The sequence below is a fragment of the Trachypithecus francoisi genome, unplaced genomic scaffold, assembly GCF_009764315.1.
Source record: "Trachypithecus francoisi isolate TF-2019V2 unplaced genomic scaffold, Tfra_2.0 Lachesis_group7, whole genome shotgun sequence".
Taxonomy (NCBI): domain Eukaryota; kingdom Metazoa; phylum Chordata; class Mammalia; order Primates; family Cercopithecidae; genus Trachypithecus; species Trachypithecus francoisi.
Window position 1 is genome coordinate 73,065,301 of NW_022681472.1, and position 23,003 is coordinate 73,088,303.

Below are 23,003 nucleotides of genomic sequence, written 5' to 3' on the forward strand. Positions count from 1 at the left end.
ACATGACTAAACTTCAGGAAAATGCAAATTAAAATTACAATGAGATACTACCTTGCTCCTGTAAGAATGGTCATTATTAAAAAGTCAAAAAATAATAGATGTTGGTGTGGTTGTGGTGAAAGGGGAATACTTATACACTGCTGGTGGGAATGTAATTTAGTACAACCTCTATGGAAAATGGTATAAAGATATCTTAAAGAACTAAAAGTGGATATACCATTTGATCCAGCAATCCCACTACTGGGTATCTACCCAAAGGAAGTTATTATATGAAAAAGACACAGGCACACATGTTTATTGCAGCCCAATTCACAATTGCCAATGAGTAGATTAAAAAAATATGGGATGTGTATGTGTATCTATCTACCTATCTATCTATCTACACACACACACACACACACACACCATGAAATACTACTCGGCCATAAAAAGGAATGACATAATGTCTTTTGTAGCAACATGGATGGAGCTGGAGGCCATGATTCTAAGTGAAGTAACTCAGAAATGGAAAACCAAATACCCATATGTTCTCACTTATAAGTGGGAACTAAGCTATGAATACACAGAGGCACACAGAGTGATATAAAGAACTTTGGAGACTCAGGATAGTGGGAGGTGGGTGAAGGATATAAAACTACATATTGGATACCGTGTAGTCTACTTGGGTGATGGGTGCATTAAAGTCTCAGAATTCACCTCTATATAAGTCATCCATATAACCAAAAACCACTTGTATTCCTAAAGCTATTGAAATAAAGAAAATATTAAATTGCTTGTATTTGCTTGAGGGAGAGAAGAAGGCACTCCTTTCTGACCCCAACTCTGGGACGGGGGCTTCAAAGGACCCTCAAACAAGGTGATATGTGTCTCCAGGAGCTTAAGAGAGAAAGTGAGAAAACTAAGGAGCCTGAAGCTGTGGTTAGCTAACTGCTCTGTTGGCTGACTAAATGAGAGAGTTTGATGCTGGAGACAGTTTGCCCCCAAGTGTGTCAGGGCAAGGGCTACAGTAGCATTTCTTGTGGGTAAGAGCTGGGCCATCTTGCATGAGAAAGTTAGTATGGAGAAGTGAAGGGCTATCCGGGGAGGGCCCTTAAAAGTAAAAACACACCTCAGTCATAAAGCTGGAGCATTGCTGGAATACTATGAGTATAAACCATAAAGCATAGTTCAAAAATATATACCATGAGTATTCCAGAAACATAAATTTGTACAAAGGCACAGATGCATTTGCCATAGGTGAGTCACCTCCAGTAATGGGGGTGGTGGGAGGGTGGCAGTGTCTAAAGAAACATCAAAGAGCAAATGGTTACTAGCCCTCAAGAGCAAGGGTCAGCTTATGACTGTATTCATCAAGTAAGAACTTTCCTGACCCACTTCCCTCCCTTCACCCTGTTCCAATCATGAAAAGGTCAGAAACTCCTAGTCAGCAAGGGAAGGAGTTCTGTGTGACACTGGCAGAAAAACGTGGATTGTTTTTCAACATGCTACACTCTGAGAAAGAGAGGAATCCACTAACATTTGAATTTTCATTCATAACTGAGCTATCGAATTCCTAGCAGAGGTTGTGGCCCAGATAATTAAAACTACAGAGAAAATTCAAGGTGTTATAAATTGATATTATGTTCCAACCCTTATACTTAGAATATTTGCTTCTCTCCCAGGGCTACACATCATTCTCAGGCCAGATCAGTCCCCCTTCCTCCATAATGGAGACCAATAAGAGGTGTGAGTTCAGCAGAAGTAGGAGTGAGAAAGAGGGAGCAATTGAGGGTAATCCTGAGTGATCAGGAAGAGGCTGATGGCACTAATCAAAACACAGATGCAGGAGAAAAGAGCAGGCTTGGCGGTTGAGATAATATATAAGTTCAACTTTGGTGTCTGAGTTTGAGATGCCTCTGGGATAGAAAAGTGAAAATTTTCATTGGACAGCTTGGCATCAGGAAGAAAGCTTAGAACTCGCTAGGGTTAGAATCACCAGCATATGTGCACTTAATGTCTTAGGAGTAGGTGTGGTTTACCAAGGAGAACACTGGATCATTACTTTTAAAAGAGAGATTAGTGGAGGAGCCTGTAAAGAAACTGCAGAGTAGGTAAGGAAAAGAAAAGAGTGAATTTCCTGAAGCTGAAGCAGGAGAGTCCCTTGAAGAAAAAAAATGATCAACTGTGGCAAAATTTTACAGATGTCATGGAAAGGAAATACTGAACAGTATTGATTTAACTTCAGAGAACTACAGTGATATTAAAATGGCTATCTTATGAAAAGAAGCTGGGATTGAAAGTCCAAAAACAGCAGACTATGGAACAAATGGGACGTGACAGAGTACAGGCAATTCACGTGGACGACTCTAGAAATCTAGCATTGTGAGAAAGGAGGGCAAAAGCTTAAATATAGAAAGGGTTAAGGGAAGGGATCCTAATGTTTTCTTGTGCCATGAACTCCAGTGGCAGCCTGTTGAACCCTCTGGGTCTCTTTTCAAGAATGTTTTTATTTTTTGTTTGTTTCTTTCAAGAATGTTTTTAAATGCAAAAAGGAAAATAGAAAATTACAAAAATCAACTCGTTACATTGAAAAATCATTGGCCAAAATAGTTTTAAAAAATCTATGACAGAACAATGCATGTGTGTCTTTGTCAATGCATTAATTATTGGCAGAAATAATACCACATTTGGAAGTAGTGATGAGCGCAAACAAGTATTTCTAGATATCCTCAGCAAACTTTATGTGATAAAAAAATCACCTGTGACTTGGTGACAAAGTCACATGTATTGCTAAGAATATTGAGTTTTGTACCCTACATTTATAATAGAAAAAAGTTGAATTTCAGCAAGAAGCTTATGAATACATATATCATATATGTAACATACATATCATATATAAGAAATACATATGTGTATATATATATAGTTTTATATTTCTTATCCGAATTCATCAGCTCTCCTGAATTCTTTCCATGGTTCCTTGAGAAAGAAAGGGATCCCAGGATCTCAGGTTAAGAATCCCTTGCTAAGAGAGGTGGGTTTTTTTGTTTGTTTTTTTATTTTTTGGGTTCTTTTTGAGAGAAAAGGTAGGCCTGGCATAGTAGCTCATGCCTGTAATCTCAGCACTTTGGGAAGCTGAGGTGGGCGGATCACTTGAGGTCAGGAGTTCAAGACCAGTGTGGCCAATACGGTGAAACCCCATCTCTACTAAAAATACAACAATCAGTGGGACATGGTGGCACATGCCTGTAATCCCAGCCACTCGGGAGGCTGAGGCAGGAGAATTGCTTGAACCTGGGAGATGGAAGTTGCATTGAGCGGAGATCACACCACTGCACTCCAGCCTGGGCAACAGTGTGACTCTGTCTCAAAAGGAAAAATGAAAAGAAAGAAAAAAGTTGCTCGTGGATAGTGGAAGGTTTTGAGTCTTCCTACGGCAGTACGACAGCATATTGCAGTGTGTAGGGGTAAACTTTGGAGCTATACTCCTTGGGTTTAAATCTTGGCCTTCCTATTTATGAGCTATGTGACATTAGGCAAGCGATTTAACCATTTAATTTCCTTATGACTCAATTTCCTTCTCTGTAAAATGAGGATGATAATAATAAGCCATCTTATAGGTGATTGTGAGGTTTAAATATAAATAGTTATTATCTTGACCACTTTCCACTCACTCAATACCCTTGGCCACACAGAATGCCTTCAGTTCCTCAATGTGCCACATTCTTCTTCTCCCAGAGCTGCCATTCAAACCGTCTTTCAATATGGAAGATTCTCCCTCCTGTTCACCTGACTGACTCCTCGACTCTTTGGGACTCAGCTTAAAAACCCCCTCCTTTACCTTCTCAGAGGTGTCTCTGAAATAGGCCTCCCATAATTACTCTCTCTCTCAGCATTCTTTGTCACAATTTGTGATCATTTTGTTAGTTCTTATGTCTGTAGTGGGCTCCATAGTGATGGGGGCTGTGTCTGTCTGGGTCCCCTCTGTTGCTGTGTGCCCACCACATAATAAGTTCTTCATAAAGATTCATTAAAGGGACCATTGAATAGAGAGCAACTGAAGTTATAAGGGAGATCCCTGGCTACATGCCTGTGGGCAGTGCATCAGCTTTTGACGTGGGTATGGATTTCATTAGTCTGTTCTCAGTCATGTTCTGGAGCTGGTGGAAAGCCAAACACGTTGTTTACATTAAAATGTTTACAAGATAGCATTTAGCTTTTCTTCATGTACTAAAAGGATCCTTCTCTCTGTCCTAGGCTGAACCAAGTTAAAGCGAGACCTGAATATAAAATCCTGGACTGTGGTATAACTGTTCACATTTGTGTAGGCAGTACACATGGTATCCATGCGTAAAGTTTCCACCAAGCCAGTATTTTACTATCCAAGTGATAGAAGAGACATTGATCTAGCATTCAGGAACCACACTTTCAGTTCTTGTTTAACTGTTCATATTTAGCTGGGTGATTTTATGCAAGTCAACCTCTCTGAGCCTCAGGTTTTCCATCTTACAGATGGCAATTTAAAAATACTTGTTGTGGCAGAGACTGCTAGCTATTCACCAAAATCCATTCTTTCCTTCATAAGAGAAGACCGTAATTCGAGACTTCCCTTGAGGCAGGTGTGATTCAGGTCTTGCCAACAGAATGTAAACACAAGTGATGTTTATAACCTGTGTTTACTTGTTCAAGGTCTTTTAGTCAGGCTGGAGCAGCAAGGACTGGAGCAATCTCAAAAATGGTGACTTAAAGATGGTAGAGCTGCTGTCGGACTGGAGTCCTAAATTACTGTGTGGAACAGTCACCCACTGACCTGCAGCCTTTGATTAGGACTGTTAAATGAGAAAGAACTAAGCTATTAGCTTTTTGGAATATATTTGTTACAGCAGCTAGTGTTTGTTTAACAAATACAAATGCCCTATCTATATTATAAATTGTGAGAGATAGATCTAATGTATGAGAATGAACAGTTTTGGGAGGTGACAAGTGCTGCATGCATTTGTCATCATATTATTAATACAGAGAAAACAAGTGTCAGGTAGAATGTCTGACATAGGATGTTTAATATCTGTTGAGTGAAAGCACAGATATCTTGCTGAAAAAAGTCCTGAGATTTAAAAAAATCTACACCGTACATGGTGGCTGATTCCTGTAATCCCAGCACTTGGGGAGGCCGAGTTGGGTGGATTGCTTGATGCCAGGAGTTTGAAATGAGCCTGGGCAACATAGTGAAACTCCATCTCTACTAAAAAAAAAAAAATTATAAAAATTAGCTGGGTGTGGTGGCACACACCTGTAGTCAGAGCTACTCAAGAGGCTGAGGTGGGAGGATCACCTGAACCTGGGAGACAGATGTTGCAATAAGCTCAGATCACACCATTGCACTCCAGCCTGGGTGGCAGAGTGAGACCCTGTCTTCTTTATGCCTCAGTTTCCTTCTCTGTAAAATGAGGATAATAGTAGTGAGATCCTGTCTCAAAAAAAAAAATCTGTACAACACAACATCACTGGCAATATTTATTTGCACAGTGGAAACATTTAATTAATTCACTTGGACTGACGTGAGTAAAACAAAAACCTCCTATACATATAGGTTTATTTTAAGAAGATTATTGTTTTCTTTTTAATACTTTTTCCTTAAAAATTACAAAATACTAAAGAACATTTTGACAAAAGGAAAATGTACCCTTAATCCCACTACCCAAAGAAAGATCATTCATTTTTGCCCATTCTTTCTAACTTTTATCTATGTGCGTGTCTATTTTTGATAGTTATAAGTCTGTTTCTTCTTCTCCTTATTTTAAAATAAATTTTAATTTGTATTCGGTAAGGAAGGCACAGGCTTAGTAATTCTCCAGAAAAGATTTCCACAAAGAATCACCTAATATTTCTAACAGTTCCAATTTAATTTTGCCAAGGGGTTCCATTCTTATTAAAAAGCATACCAGGGAGGAAAGGTGATTTTCATAAGAAAGTACATGGAGTTGTTAATTCTGACTACAATTAAGGTGATCAAGATTATAAATGTCACAATTTTCCTGCTTTCTATTTAAGAGCTATCTTGTGGGTCTTACAAGGATTACCTGGAGGGCAGACGGGTGCATGTGGACTGTATTCAAGGATATAAATGAATTTAATAATTAATTCAACAAATATTTATTGAGTACCCACTACATCTCAGACAGAAGGTGAACTATAATGAATAAGACACCATGCCTACCCTTGAAAAGGTTATAGTAGGGATGAAAAACAAGAAGATATTGCTGTGAACTTAAAGTAGGGGTAAGCCCAGGGAAGGCATGTGGAGGAAGTGACACCTGACATTTGGCTTGAAGTTAGACAGACAAAGGGGTAGAAGGGAGGTTGCCCAGTCACATGGGCCAGAATAAACAGAAGCAGGAAAGAGCATGGTGTTCATGGCACTGCAAGTGATTCTATGTGCCTTGATGTTAACAGAGTCCACTGGGGGAGAAGATGAGAATGGCGCAGTAAGCGGAGGTTGTGTCATAGACAGTGATAAGCTTCATCAGAGTAGTGATATCATGTATGTTCAGTGCTGCCTAGAATAGTACCTGGCACATGGGTATTCAATCTGTATTTGTGGAACGAATTAACCTACACCATGCTATGCAGTTGACTCGCAACTGGTTGTAGGGATTTGCCTCTTGTTGCAAAGGAAGAGCAAACCTGGCTGGGAAGGGATGGCAATACTCTTCTCTCCAGAGCCTGCATCTGTGCTGGTGCTTATTGCTATGCTGGGTATGCAAGTGACCACTGCCTGCTTTTCAACACAGGGATGCTGCTTTAGTCTCATGAGCCCAAGCTATTTGCTGGTAAATAGCAGAGATGCGGCAATGGAACCCTAATCTGAGAATTGCCTCCTTACCCTGATTTCATTTTTTAAATAGCATCAGGAATGTCACAAAGGTAGCTTCTTGGGACATGCTTGCAAAGGAAAAGCATTAATGCCATTTCTAACTCCTAATCCTAGAAGCAGAGTTGGGGTGGAAGGAGAACTGCAGAGGAAACAAGGGCAGAGAGTGAGAGGGAAGCTGTGAAGACTTCTCTTAATTATTTCTTTGCTCCCCCAGGTTTATTGAGGTACAAATGACAAGTAAAAATGGAATACATTTAAGGTATAAAATGTGATGTTTTGACATACGTGTACCTTGTAAAATGCTTGCCACAATCAAATTAATTAGCATACGTATCAACTCACACAGTTATCTTTTTGTGTGTGTGTGGTAAGAACACTTAAGATCTCTCTTAGCAAATTTCAAGTACACCATGCAGTATTATTATTATTATTATTATTGTTTTTGATATCTTAGCTAAAAGGTTCACATTTTGAGAACCAATTTATTTTGGACAGCCACAGAGATATAAAAGATGACAACAGAATTGTTACAATCTCAAGAAAAATCATTGAATAAGTTTTAAATTACATTCCTGGTTTCAGATTGGTGCCATGCAGTATTCTTAACTATAGTTATGATGCTGTGCATTTGGTCTCCAGATCTTATCATGACTGAAAGCATGTGCCCTTTGACCAATGTTTCCTCATTGCTACCAACTCAAGGCCCCTGGAAACCTGTTTCTTTATCTTTTATTGTAGTCCTATTTGTGAAAGTATTTTTAGCTGAAATTGAACATCAATGATGCAAAAGTACCAGAAGTCTTACTCTCTAGGGAGATGAATGGATTAATAAACCGGGTCTAGCAATACTAGGAATAATTTGGAGGCAAAAACCAAATTTGACTCACAACAGCCCAGCAGGGTGGCTTACTTTGGAAACATTTTGCCAGCACTCTGCTGAGCATACTAAAAATGCATGGTGCTGGCTGACTTCACGCCGGGAGCCCATGGATTCAGCTACTGAAGACTGATGTGAAATTAAAGAGAGAATGAAATGTGTGATCTTACTTAATCACACCTGGTGCTTCAATTTCTTAATAACAGCGCCCTGCTCCACTGTTGAATTGGATGGATATATGTATATATTTATGAATTATCGCTAGAGGATGGATTAACTCTCTAATGCCTGCCAATCCATTGCAGGAATCTAAAATGCAAATGACAACTAAGTTTTCTCATAAGGAACTCAGGAGCAACCGTTCCAGGACCAGGATTGACATAAAATTACCATGACTTAGGGGAAAGAAGTGAAATGTCACCTCCTAAAAGAAGCCAAAAAACTCAGGGTCCCAAGTTAGGGGGAGGCTTGGGGAAGATTATCTATTTTTACACCCAAAGTATATCCCAGGTTATACTGTATGTCTGCTCTGATGATGGAGTGACTTACATTGCTTTAGATTTCCAGGAGGATGACAAGTACCAAGAATAGGGAAAGAGAGCCATTTCAGCTTATTTAGGAATGTGTATCTGTGAGGAATGTAAAAGTTTATCAACCTGTATACAAACTGATGCTTAGTAGAGATCACCATCCTCTCTCTAGTCCCCCAGTGAAGGAGTTGTTACTTTAAGGTATCTGGGGGTTTATCCTGAGTATCAAACACAATTTAATCCTGCAGGACCCACATATGTTTCCCTGGTTAGTCAGATACTTTATGGCAATGGAGTGCAAAATTGGACTAATAAATCACTCTCCATAAAAGGCAGCAAGGTGCTTCATCTAATTAAAAAATGCTTATTATGGTTACATGTCCCATTCTTTTGGGGCAGGGGCATGCCTTCTACATGATTCCATTTAGCAGCAGAATATAAATGCTTAGGTATAATTAGTTTAACATAGCCAGCTTTATATCCCATTTACAGTGAAGCGAATCAACAATGAAAGCAACTGGAAAATAGCTATTTTGGTCCCTTCTGTAAAGTAACCATGCAGTGGCCTGCTGACATGCACATGAATGAGTCCCCACAGATGCACTGCTACTTCAGAGATTTATTCAAAAAGATGGACTCAGTGAGGGAATTACATAGGGAATACAAGAATGGACTGCCCAGAATTCTGATGTGATTTATTTTTCAGGAGCATGGGCTTGCAGCTTTTTATTTCTCTCTCTCTCTCTCTCTGTATGTGTGTGTGTGTGTGTGTGTGTGTGTGTGTGTGTGTATGTGTGTTTAAATGACCTCCTGAAAAAATAATTCCTACTGACAGAGATCCAAATAATTGAAAGTGCTCCTGGCTTCTTTCTTGCTTCTGAAAATCCAGAATGTGTTCTCCATCTTTGTAGCCCTTCATCACAGTGTTTTGGGATGCTCTGATCTCCTCTTCTGAGGCTTGAGGTCTCTTGAAAGCAGAAAATCTGACTCATCTGTCTTTGTCATTCACATCCAAAGCATAAGACATAGATAATATCCCCATGCCATAGATACCCCACAAACAGGTGCCAATTAAACCATTAGTTACTCCATGTGGGATTGTTCTGGAAAATAATCAGCAGTCTCGCAGTATATGGAAGAACAATGGATAAATGTCAGAGGAAGAGGGGAAACATGGCAGGAAATCAAGTGAAGTTTCATTGAAATTAATTCTCTGATACTTAAAAATAACTTCTAAATGGATCCTTTTAAAATCATGGAATAAGACTATATAATAATAAAATGTTGATTTAAAATAAAGGTCCACTTATTTTGCCATATGGTACATATCTCTGGCCCCTTGAAGATCTTAAGTGGTATTCAGGGTTCAAGGCTCAAACTTTTATTGGCAGGAGGGCAGGAAAGTCTGACTGGCAAAGATGGCCTGATTGATGGGGCTTGCACCAAGGTCCTGACATCTCCCATTCAGAAGAGAAATCTTCAGCTTGAAAAGTTGTGAATGCCAGGGATTGCTTTTAAGGTTTGCCAGATCTATTTTCGATTTTCAAAATGCAGACTGTGGGTGACATATTTCCACCTGTTTAAAGAGTCTTACTACAGATACTATATATTTATAAGCAAATATATAATAATGTAACAAATAATTCATATACATCAGTAATTCCTGATTATATCTTGGCTCAGGAATAACATGGTCTGCTCTCTTAAACTCTTTTAGTAGACAACCAATAGACATGATCATGCCTCCTCCCTTCTTTAAACCCCACAGAAACTTGCCCTTACTTTTAGGATGAAACCAAAATCCTAATTGTAGCTTTAGAAGATGTTACAAATTGTATTACTTCACATCTTGGGCCTTCCTTACTATGTGCTTCTGCTAATTTCTTCATACCAACTTATTTCTAGTCTCTGGGTTCTTCCTATGGGCTAGGCCCTCTATTACATTGCTATTGTCCCTGCTTCTCTGCTTTCCTGGTTTTTCAATTGTTTCAGATCATTGGCAACTTCATTAATAAATCCTTTCCATAACCTGGTAATCTAGGTTCCCCCCTTATGTACAATTATAAAGCAATTTATTCACAACTGTTACTTAATAATTATTTGTGCAATTCTTTCTTTAATGCCCATGCTCTATTCTATATTTTAGGTGTGATGAGACTCTGGCCCAGAACATAGGAGGTACTCAACAAATACATGCTGAATGACTGAAAGTGTCTTCAACTTCAGTTGATCACAGATTTAAAGTATCAGGCAGTGTGATGTAGTGCACAGCAGGTGGATCTTGGGCTGTGTTTGAATTTAGTTTTTGCCCTTGACATCAAGAGTGAGAAGTCATGGAACTCACTGAGCCTCACTGTTCTCATCTGTAGGTATGATGGTATGCACACAGTGCTGCCTGAAACGATGCTCTTCCTTGTTCATAGTCATATCACTGGTCATATTGTCCTATGTGTAACCCTAACCATCTTTTTTGTTTCTAGAGCAAGGTCTCACATGAAAGCAAGCATCCCATCTTCCTCCCTTCAGTAATCCAAAGAGGAGGAGGAATAAGAAAAAGCTTCTCCTCAGTGCTAAAGTAGGTTGCCCAACAAAGGCATTTTATAAGCATCTAGAAACCTGCATTAGATGCCACGGAAACAGCCTCAAATTGAGGAAAGACACGTACATCACCTAAGAGTACATACAGCACAGTTGTTTGCTAAAGGTTAAAAGGAAGAAATTTTGGAAAAGTAAACAAAAAAATCACTAAATTAGGAAGTCTGGCAACATAGATGGGTGGAAAGAACATGGTACTCTGCAGAAACCCCTTCCCCATCTTGGACATAAGGTCATCTAAGGCCACAGTGGAGGGGCCCACAGAAGGGACAGTGAGTGGCCAGCCTTGGTAAATTCTTACATGGTTTATTTTTACTTTTAGTTTTTTTTGTATTATAAATGATCACATATATATATAAAGGAGTTATTAAAACTATTGTGATTAAAATTATAAATGAAGTTACATCAAAACTTAAAAATCATTTAAAAAATTAGTATTACTATGAAAAGCTGCAAGAAAACAAACACCTGTGCATTAGCTCCTGACCTTAAGAAGGAGAACACAGTGGCATCTTCAAAGGTCTAGAGTGCATCTCCCTGATCCCCGCCCTTCACTCTCCACCTACAATCATCACTATGCTATACTTGTGTTCATTATCCACTTGAAAAACAAACACTTCTGCCACCTATGCATATATCTCTAGTGTAAACAATGTACTGTGTAGCTTTGCCTGTGAAATTCATGTGAATGGGTCATTGCTGCATGTTTTCCATTATTTGACCCTTTTGCTCAACTTTCTTTTTTTTTTTTTTTTTTTATTATACTTTAAGTTCTAGGGTACATGTGCATGACGTTTATATCATGTATAACTCCCCAATGCAATCCCTCCCTCCTCCCCCCTCCCCAGGAGAGGCCCCAGTGTGTGATGTTCCCCTTCCCGAGTCCAAGTGATCTCATTGTTCAGTTCCCACCTATGAGTGAGAACATGCGGTGTTTGGTTTTCTCTTCTTGTGATAGTTTGCTAAGAATGATGGTTTCCAGCTGCATCCATGTCCCTACAAAGGACGCAAACTCACCCTTTTTTATGGCTGCATAGTATTCCATGGTGTATATGTGCCACATTTTCTTAATCCAGTCTGTCACAGATGGACATTTGGGTTGATTCCAAGTCTTTGCTATTGTGAATAGTGCCGCAATAAACATACGTGTGCATGTGTCTTTGTAGTAGAGTAATTTATAATCCTTTGGGTATATACCCAGTAGTGGGATGGCTGGGTCATATGGTACATCTAGTTCTAGATCCTTGAGGAATCGCCATACTGTTTTCCATAATGGTTGAACTAGTTTACAATCCCACCAACAGTGTAAAAGTGTTCCTATTTCTCCACATCCTCTCCAACACCTGTTGTTTCCTGACTTCTTAATGATTGCCATTCTAACTGGTGTGAGATGGTATCTCATTGTGGTTTTGATTTGCATTTCTCTGATGGCGAGTGATGATGAGCATTTTTTCACACCACAACAGAGATATAGACCAATGGAACAGAACAGAGTCCTCAGAAATAATACCACACATCTACAGCCATCTGATCTTTGACAAACCTGACAAAAACAAGAAATGGGGAAAGGATTCCCTATTTAATAAATGGTGCTGGGAAAATTGGCTAGCCATAACTAGAAAGCTGAAACTGGATCCTTTCCTTACCCCTTATACGAAGATTAATTCAAGATGGATTAGAGACTTAAATGTTAGACCTAATACCATAAAAACCCTAGAAGAAAATCTAGGTAGTACCATTCAGGACATAGGCATGGGCAAGGACTTCATGTCTAAAACACCAAAAGCAACGGCAGCAAAAGCAAAAATTGACACATGGGATCTAATTAAACTAAAGAGCTTTTGCACAGCTAAAGAAACTACCATCAGAGTGAACAGGCAACCTACAGAATGGGAAAAAATTTTTGCAACCTACTCATCTGACAAAGGGCTAATATCCAGAATCTACAAAGAACTCAAACAAATATACAAGAAAAAAACAAACAACCCTATCAAAAAGTGGGGAAAGGATATGAACAGACATTTCTCAACTTTCTTTTTAATATTTATTCATATTGATTCATGTGGCTAATTAGGGCTTATATTCCATTGCACAGATATAGAACAATTTATGTCATCATAACTGCAGATGAATGATGGGTTTATGTATAGTTTTGGCTATTACTTAACTTTTTTTGCGAACCTCCTCCAACATCTATGGGAGAGGTTCATTTTAAGAACTTTTCTCATACTAAGAATATTAATAAGGGCTAAGATGGAGGGGTAAGGGCAGTTTGTAGGGGGAGGAAGAACTCACTACAACATGGAACATGTAGTGTAGGGAAGAAAATGCACATGGCTCAACCACACAAAATCCCAATGAAAATGGGGATTTTTTCTCTAACCCCATTGTCACCAATGTGGCCATTCCAAAAGAAATAAACAACCATTCTGGAACTAGACAGGATATCATCCCAACTCATGCAAGTTCTAGCTAATTTGCATGGGTAGACATTTCATGTAAGACACAAGACGTAGCTACGTTGGATTAAGTATACAGAAGACATGGAGATACAGGCCCTGATGCAAGAGTTCCCGGATATGTAGAAAAACGCAAAGGCAAAGTTCTACTGCTGGGGCTGCTCACAGACTTGGCTCTTCTCTATGTTCCTTGGGCTGAATGACAAAACTTATTATGTGAATACGTATCATGCAGGTCACAGCTTAAGAGTGCCTGGGAATGCAGAGAAGTCACCTAAGATACCACTGAAGAGTGAGTTACAAAGTAGGTCCCAAACATGGAATGAAGAAAGTTCCTCAACACAAAAGGAGGAAATAAACATAACATACACAAGATTAAAGAATCATATACTTTGGAAGAGATTGATCACAAGAGAAATACAAAAGTTTAATGTAGCCTCAAAGTAATTATTCAAACCACAAACTTGCTGAAAGGCAGGTAATGAGGCAACAGATTGAGAAAAAAGGTACCTTATAAAAGGAATATAAGTAAGCAAATAATTCCATTGCAGAATTTAAAACTGAATGAAAAGCAGTAAAGAGGAGAATCATCCCTTAATGAAGCAGATTAAACTAGAAAAGTGGGACAGTGGTTCCCTAAGCGACATGATCATGACAAATACGAAGGAGAAGGTTGAAAAATTACCTATTGGGTACAGTGTTCGCTATTTGGGGGACAAGTATACTAAAAGCCCTGACTCCACCACTACACAACTCGTGTGTAAGAAATCTGCACGTGTACCTGCCAACTCTATAAAAATAGAAAAAAAAGAAGAAATACAAAGATAGGGAAAGATGCATAAAATATACATTCCCAGGGTCAAATGTAGGAAATTTTGATGCAGTGGGTCTTGGGTCTGGCTAAGAAGTCTGTATTTGCAAAAATATTCTGAGATGATGCTGAAACTCATAAGGTCATAAACTCATAAGATGGTTTAGAAACTCATAAGATCAGCACAAACTTGAGATATTCACCAGAGTTCAGAGGGACTCTGAAAAAGGCAACTCAAAATGATTAAAGAAAAAAAGATGGACTAAGAACATGGACGTAGTATACACAGCAGATGCACAAGGGGAAGTAGATGAGGAAGAAATTAGAACCAAGGCAACAGAAACCATTTCGAAAATTTATATGGAAGAAAATTTCCCTTAAATAAAAAAAAAATCTCCAGTTTCAAAGGCTTTTACTATGGACTTAATGAAAAGAGAAAAACACTTGGATCTACTGAATATTAACTCTAAGAAAAAGACACTTCTCAAAATCTTGGACAAAGAAATGGAACCCCTGGAAAACAAAAGATACCAATGACATTTGTCTATGTGGTTTTCAGGGAGAATGGTGATTTTATGATTCCTAAAATCTTTTATCAGCCCAAGCTGTCCATAGTAGGTGAAGGCAGCAAGAAGATATTTTCAGCCAGGGAAGGACTCTAGAGTGCTGATGTCCTCCATGACAACTGAGATTAATCAAGAGTGTGGAAATGGAGGAACATAAACATTTTAAAACAACAATTTCTAAGAAGAATGTAAATATTAATCTTGAAACAAGAGGTCCACATATGAGAATTAGTAACTCAATTAGACTAGACTGGGACAACAATCTTAAACTAGAATAACAAAAACTGGGAGGTTGGGGTGGTATGTGTGGGAAGCTGGAGGAGGAAAGTACGGTAATTTCTTATTTGGACACAGGGGTGAATCAATGGATTGTTTGTCCTCAATATTCATAACTGGGGAAGCCCGAGGTTTAGAACATAGATTTTAAACATGTATTAGTATTACTTAAACATCTGATAGTAACTATCAGAGGAACTTAAGACAGGTACCACACCTTCGAAATCCCCTGGGTCAGGTGGGGAAAAGGAATCAAATAAAAACTCAGGCCATATAGCAAAAGTAGCTCCCCCTTCAAAAAAAGGGGGACAAAGGGAAAAAACTTAAAAAGTCAAATGTAAACTAAGAGAGGAAATAATAGCTTTGGTAAATATATGTACTTCTGAAAGCCTGAAAGTATATAACACCAAAACATTAACGGTCATTTCTATGTTTAGAGTAACTTTAGGTTTTTTATTTTTGCAAAACTATTTAATTCCCTGACAATGATGATGTATTACATGTGTGATTGAAAATAAAACATAAACCTAAAATTCTCCTTCACTCATATGAATGAACACTGATCACGAAGCCACTCATTAAAACTAGAAATGACCAGTGTCCCTGCAGTGGCTGAGATTGGCATTGGCAGTGATTATTCAACTTGTTTCACTAATTTGACTCATTTCCCAAAACAGGATGCGCAGGTGTCGTTCGTTTATTTAGTCACAACACTGATTACTCTTTACAATTGTGCTCATCCCTGCTTTTTTCAGCATAAGTATTGCGGTGATAGGAAGGAGCCCTGGGATGATGGCCTGCATGTGTATGCAGAGGACATGGGACCTCGACTCACAGCTGCATGACACTGGGTGCTCTGCCACAGCATCATCCATTACAGGGCTGTGAGGGTTTACTGTTAACATTCCAATACCGTAGTAACATGCTTTTCTGCTTTTCTCTCTACTTCGGTCTTAGCCCTCATACTTGCCCCATCACAAGCAACAAACTCCAGCCACACCAAACAAGTCCATTTCTTGAATCTCACCACCATCTCTGGAACGCTTTCCCTTGTTAAGTCTCAGCTCTGGAGTCCCCTGCTTCTTGACTTCTGAACCTCTCCCTTTAAAGGGAAGTTAGGGGCCCTTCTAGTGACCTCATATTTATCTCATGCTTAGTAATTTGTCTTCCGGAGGAAATGTCTGCCTCATGAGGAAAACACAGGACTCTTGCGGGCAGGGAATGTGTGATATTTGTCTTCCAGCATTAGCACGGTGCCTGAAAAATAGAAGGTACTCACACACAGTTATCGCAGGGAAGGCTTTTCTGAGTTGATTTACTGCAGCTCCCAGCCTCTTCTTCTCTCACTCATATCTTTTCCTGGTGGGAGAGAGCCTAAGCTCTAAAAGCCAGTGTCTACCAGAGGCTTGTTCCCTGAACTTCTGATTTCCAACAGTCACCTCCTCCCTGTGCACAGTTGAGATTTTTATGCAACAAAATAAGTTGACAGGGGCTCAGTGACAAGTTTGTTGTGTTATGGGACTCCAACCTCACTGAAAACCCTTCTCATCTACCTCCTACACCAAGTTCCACCACTCTCTGGGTAGAAGCCAATGCCAGGCTTGCTCAGCTTTCTGTATCATGCTCCCAAGTGCATCACTTCTGAAAAAGAAGGGATGTTCATGAATAGCTGATGTTGATGTTAAAAATATTCCCTAGTTGAAGAATTTCCTCACCCACACCTACCTTTTAGAATAAGTTATGATTCTTTTGTTTTTTTAAACTTACAAGTTAGGACCAAGAAGGAGTGTCCCATTTTCAGGACAGATCAAGGGAGTATTAAATACAGAAGGACTTGACTTATAGTCAAGTGTTAGTCACTAGGAGTTCAAGAGATACTTTAAAGGATCAGGGTTTATGTACTCCATTCTCCTCTAACCTCCCCTTTGATCACTCATATAACCTGTAATCCAATCACCCTGTACTCAGTGACCAAATAGCCCAGGCACCATGCCTCTGGTGTGTGTGTGTGCGCGTGGATAGGGGTGTGTGTGTATGTGTGTGTGGCGGGGGGGGGGGGGGGGGGGTTTGGTGTCCCATCCCTTCAGTGCCCATCCTGCAAACCAATAATCTTCTTTCAAGATGCAGCCCAAACAGCACATCTTCTGCAAAGCACTCCCATAGTTAGAAATATAAACAAATTACTATCGAAGAAGCTATTAATACTTATGTCATTGTATTCTAATTTATCTGTTTACATATCTCTATCTACATATTTATTCAACAACCAGTTATTGAGCATCAGGCACCAGTCAGTGAGCTCTTTGAGTACCTGGCCTGTGTCTGTCATCCGATCATGCTAGACCTCAACACTGTACCTGGCATAAGCTATGTACACAATATCTCTTTGGTGCATGAAACAATGATGGAAAGATAAAAACCAGCTCTTTGATATTCAGAAATGACTATGCTCATTTTATAGTAAAGAGATACCTGCCTTTGTATCTAAGATATGTAGGAAATTCACCACAATTTCTTCTTCCCCTTCCCCTTCCTGTTCCTTCCCCCCTCCTCCCTTCCCCTCCTCTTTATTTTTAATAAATCACTCTTATTGTCAGGAAGTTCTTCTCAAATCAAATTGGAATCACATCTCCCATAATTTGAGCATCACTTGGAATCTCTCTTTCTATTTCGTTTCTGAGACAGGGTATCATTCTGTTACCCAGGCTGGAGTGCAGTGGAGTGATCATGGCTTACTGCAGCCTCAACCTCCCAGGCTCAAGTGATCCTCCCACCTCAGCCTCCAGAATAGCTGGGGCTACTGGCATGTACCACCACACCTGGCTAATTTTTGTATTTTTGGCAGAGATTGGGATTCACCATGTTGCTCAGGTTGGTCTCGAACTGGTCTCAAGTCATCCTCCTGCCTCTGCCTCTCAAAGTGCTGGATTATGAGCATGAGCCACCATGCCCGGTTCTCCCTTACTTTGAAGTTGCAAACATTGCTCTTTGTAATTCTTTATATATTTGAAAATTATTCTAAAATTTTCTCAGCCAGTCCCACTTCCCAAAAATGTGGTGTGAGAGTTCAAGTTAATTTTACTGTGCTCATGGAGACCAGTTTTCAAGTCTAGATCTCTTTTTAAAATATGTTCTCCTGTGGCAAGTTGAAGGTCTTTGCATCACACTGCAGTTGTGGGTCCAGAAACGTCCTAGCCCTAATGAAGGTACAGCCACTAATAAATGAGGAACTTCCTGCATCTGTTGGTAGTACATATCCAAGACCTCAAAGCTCCTCTACCTACTGTGCAATGCTCCCAGTGTGGCTCATCCAGGACTGTTATCGTTGTCTCACCCACAAACCCAGACTTTCCCTCCTCTTCCATTTGTGTATGTAACTCACAGCTTTCCACCAGGATCATGTTTCCCGCCCTCTCACCCCATACTGCAAAGTAGTTGAGGTTGATTTTCCAAGAAATTGTCTTTTCTCACTATTTAGGGGACTTGACATAAAGCTACTTTGTCCAAAGTCCCAAGTACAATGTCAAATTTTCAGGAACAAAGAATTTTCAGGAACTACTGATTCTCCCACAACCTGGTGTGACACACTAAATGCTTTCCACTTTTATCTTGCTATTCCGAGGGTGGCAAGCCAGTTTATCATTAATGTATGCCAAATCTTTCAGTTTTGCCATGCTATCTACCACCCTAGGGAATGGTTAGCCATTGAACATTCTTACTCTGGCACTAGGAATGCAATATGAGATGTCAGGTTAGGTAAATAGGAACAGGGAAGTAACATGCTTTAAGGACCTTTTCTATGGCAGGTACTGCACTTGTATTTTGTTTTGGGACAGGGTCACCCAGGCTACAGTGCAGTGGCATGATCATGGCTCACCGCAGCCTCGACTTGCTTGGCTCAAGCAATCACCTCAGCCTCCCTAGTAGCTAGGGTGACAGGTGCACACTACCAGCCCAGCTAACTTTTGTAGTTTTGTAAAGATGGGGTTGCCCAAGCTGGTCTCTAACTCCTGGGCTCAAGCAATCCACTTGCTTCAGCCTCTGGAAGTGCTGGGATTACAGGCATAAGCCACTGCGCCCAGGCCACATGTTTTTCTTTACTCCTTAAAACCACCTCATGATGTAAGGAGATGTTATTTCCACACTGCAAATTAGTTCATTAAGATTTGGCATCAGTAATCTGATGATAATCACATGATCAGAGAGTGACGGCGAAGATATTTGAACCCAGCTCTGACTAACTCTAAAACAATACCAGGATTTTCCTTCTAGAAAAGGTAATTAAACATCAGGATACATTATCAGAGAGGGCTCAATATGATCATTTCCTCGAAAGCTTAAAAACAAGCACAGTTTCTCTCTTCTATGGACAGGTCATACATGGTTTTACTTAAAATCAGGAGCATGGACAATACAACCTTTCAAAGTTTCTTTTGAGTCTATGATTTTTATCATGATATAATTATCTTCATGAATTGAGGAAGAAAGGGCCTTATGCTTCAGGAATTCTACCCATACTGTCTCCATTTGAAATTCTCAGCACTCTAGATTAAGGGACAAGATTATGCAAACCAAGCGGGTCCTAGTAATTGCTGACTTGGAACCAGTAATCCATGTTGCATGCCAGCTCTCCTTTTGCACACCACTGTCCCTATACATGCCCTGGGTTTTAAGGTATTGATTCAAATCCCTCCAAAGCAGGAAGACCAAGCATGCTGTCTTGACATGCTTTCTTTTTTTCACCTTCTAGTCATGTCCTGCAGGGTGGGCAATACAGTAGCGCCCCCTTATCCACATTTTCGCTTTCTGCCATTTTAGTTACCTAGGGTCAACCTCAGTCTAAAAATGTCACATGAAAAATTACGGAAATAAACAATTCATAAGTTTTAAGTTGCATACCATTCTAAAGGACATGATAAAATCTCATGCCCTCCCACACGCTGTCCCAAAGAGGGACATAAACTCAGCGTGTATCCACACTGCAGACACTCCCTCCTTAGTCGCCGTCTTGGTTTGCAGATGGACCATCCTGACATGCAGTGTTTCTATTAAAGTAACTCTTATTTTACTTAGTAATTGATCCAAAGCTCAAGAGTAGTGATGCTGGCAATCAGGATATGCCAAAGAGAAGCCGTAAATTGATTCCTTTAAGTGAAATACTGAAAGTTCTCAACTTAATAAGGAAACAACAACAAAAATGTATGCTGAGGTTGCTAAGATCTATGGTAAGAACGAATCTTCTATCCACTGAATTGTGAAGAAACAAAAAGAAATTCATGCATACTATACATAGGATGCCATTTTAAGGCTTCCACCAGGGGTCTTGGAAGGTATCCCCTACAGATAAAGGGAGACTACTGTACAGCTCTTACTCACTTAACATTGTAGCACCTATCTAAAGACAGAAGTCTTGGGCCATGAGATTCTAGATTTAAATGTACTGAAATCATCAGGATAGCAGATCACACAGAAAACACTCAACAGCTAAGCGTATTGTATAACTACAGATCCAAGAAAGGTTGTGAAACTTAAAAGGACAGAAACAAAGATTAGCAAGCAAGTTGTGTTTTCCCAAAGACATAGATTCTTCCCTTTTAGAAAGTGGATCTCTTCAGCTAGAATTGGATGAAGCATACAGTCAGTACATAAGATGTGCAAGTTAATAACCACTTGTTATTAATAGTTTCTGCAGCTGCTATTTAATTTTAATAATATTTGATATCAATTCTTATCCTTTTGCCTAATTACCAAGACAGTGAGTTTGTGTCTACTTTTTGAATTCCAATGTGGAAATGGACTAAAAAACAACATATTAAAGAAGAAAATGAACTCTGATAAAGATAATGTTTTTTCCTCAAAATGTTAAGATGCTGATAAACTTTTAGACTATGAAGAAGGAGGAGTTTGGTTGCCATTGCTGTTGTTTTTACCTTTTCTTTTGGGATTTCTATTTGAAGGCATTCAGAATCTATTGAGCAAAGGCAGCAACTACTGGTTAAGTATTTCATCAAGTTCTGTTTTGCACATGGAAAGTCATTTCTGCCTATAGCTCAGCCTCCCTGTTGCTTGGAAATTGACAGGACAGCAAAGGCATCCCTCCCTAACAATTTCCTGACAACCTCATGTTTTTGTTATTTAACATAAACAAATAGAAATCTTCAAAACCCAAATGAATGTTAATCAACACTCTGTAAAATGTTGATCATATCAATATATTGACATTGATACCCTAACTCACTGGGAGAATCAAGAATGAGCCGCCACCTATCTCTAAGATTAAACAAAGATCTTTGCTTCCCCTCTGTCCTACTTTACTAACAACCTCATAAAGAAAGAAAGGGGCCAGGCACAGTGGCTCACACCTGTAGTCCCAGCATTTTGGGAAGCTGAGGTATGAGGATTGTTTGAGCCCAGCCAGGAGTTTGAGACCAGCCTGGGCAACATAGGGAGACCCTCTCTCTACAGAAACTAAAAAATTGGCCAGGCTTGGTAGTGCATGCCTGTAGTCCCAGCTACTTGGGAGTCTGAGGCAGTAGGATCACTTGAGGCTGGGGAGGTGAGGGCTGTAGTGAGCTGTGATTGCGCCACTGCACTCCAGCCTGAGCCACAGAGTGAGACCCTGTCTTAAAAAATAAAGAGAAAATAAAGAAAAGGAAAGAGAAAGAAAGAAAGAAAAATGCACAAGCTGACACTTTGCCAGCCCTACTAGAGAAGGAAAAAAGACAATTCCTTGAAATGCATGGGGAGGGTAGGTGGGAGGGGAGCAGGCTGATTAGAATCAGGGCCTTCCTCACATCTCTTTTAAAAAACGAAGCAAAACTCTGGTGTCTGTCCTGAATCTTTTGGCTGTAGCCGCAGCTTTGAGGAGTGGTGCTGATCAAGTAGCCTCACTGCATTTCCGCGGTCTGTGCAAGTACAGCCTGATGGAATGATGCGGCAGTGATTTTGTTGTTGCTTTTCTGATAGGTCCCTGAGGGTGATTCTGAGTAACTGTGTCTCTGTTCCTGCAGCTGCTACGGGTGGGTCCTCTCTTTGTCCTCCCCATGCACTCACTTCAACACTGAGAGGCTGTCTCTTCAGAGCAGGTGGTTTGCAGCCCCTTGCCCCAGTCGGGGCTCCTCCAGGGCACGTTTTCACACATCTTGTAGTTTCATCTGGATGTGGGTGTGAACAGAGGCCAAGCACAGATGAAATGGTGTTTCTGAATAAAAGAATGTGCTACCCAGGAGGCATGACCAGCATTTAATTTGCTGCCTGTGTTCAATAGACTGTGAGCTCCTCAAGGGCAGGGATTGTGTCTCATTTGTCTTTGTACCCTCAGTGACTAACACACATTCATTTGTTCATTCATTTATTCAACAAACATTTACTGAGAGCTGGAGGAACAAGATGAATAAGGCACAGGCTTCAACAAAGAAGACATTTCACTTGCCCCACAGGCTGTATTGCCATGGAATAAATTTCAAGAACATTACAAGATACATAAATATACACCCAAAAGAAAAAACACAAAAGCTGAGCTGTCTTATTCATAGACTGATCCATGTCAAAGATAAATGGGAGCTGCCTTTATATAGATAAGAAAACCAATTGCCAGGGATGACCAATTCTTGACCTTATGGCCTCTTTACCTTGAGCAAGGGGGCGGGGGCCCATGGAGGTAAAGCATTTCAAGTAGACATTTTATTTGCTCTCTGTATCATTCTTGACCTTACAACTTAATTTTGTCATGTATATACTCATACACATACACATATGTATATATGTATATTATTTTAAATATTTTAATTTCCTACCAGGCATGATGGCTCATGCCTATAATCCCAGCACTTTGGGAGGCCAAGGTGGGTGGATCACTTGAGACCAGGAGCTGGAAACCAGCCTGGCCAACATGGCAAAACCCTGTCTTTACTAAAAATACAAAAATTAGCTGGGTGTAGTGGTGCATGCCTGTAGTCCCAGCTGCTTGGGAGGCTGAGGCAGTACAATCACTTGAACCCGGGAGGCGGAGGTTGCAGTGAGCCAAGATTGTGTCA

The 23,003-nt window shown here is 39.9% G+C and overlaps 1 protein-coding gene across 4 annotated transcripts in view; it reads right to left on the reverse strand.

Moving 5' to 3' along the window:
* The window catches only part of SAMD12 (sterile alpha motif domain containing 12), a 498,432-nt gene that overhangs the window by 192,253 nt on the left and 283,176 nt on the right, over window positions 1-23,003 (reverse strand). Inside the window, exon 5 of one of the 4 annotated variants that reach the window (XM_033202405.1) lies at window positions 8,760-9,836. The exons of 2 other annotated variants lie outside the window; for them this stretch is intronic. In XM_033202405.1, coding sequence (XP_033058296.1) covers window positions 9,775-9,836 — 62 coding nt within the window. In that variant the 3' untranslated portion in view covers window positions 8,760-9,774. Of the gene's footprint in view, window positions 1-8,759; window positions 9,837-23,003 lie in introns of those variants that run through there. One more of the 4 variants, XM_033202404.1, reaches the window with a different exon arrangement.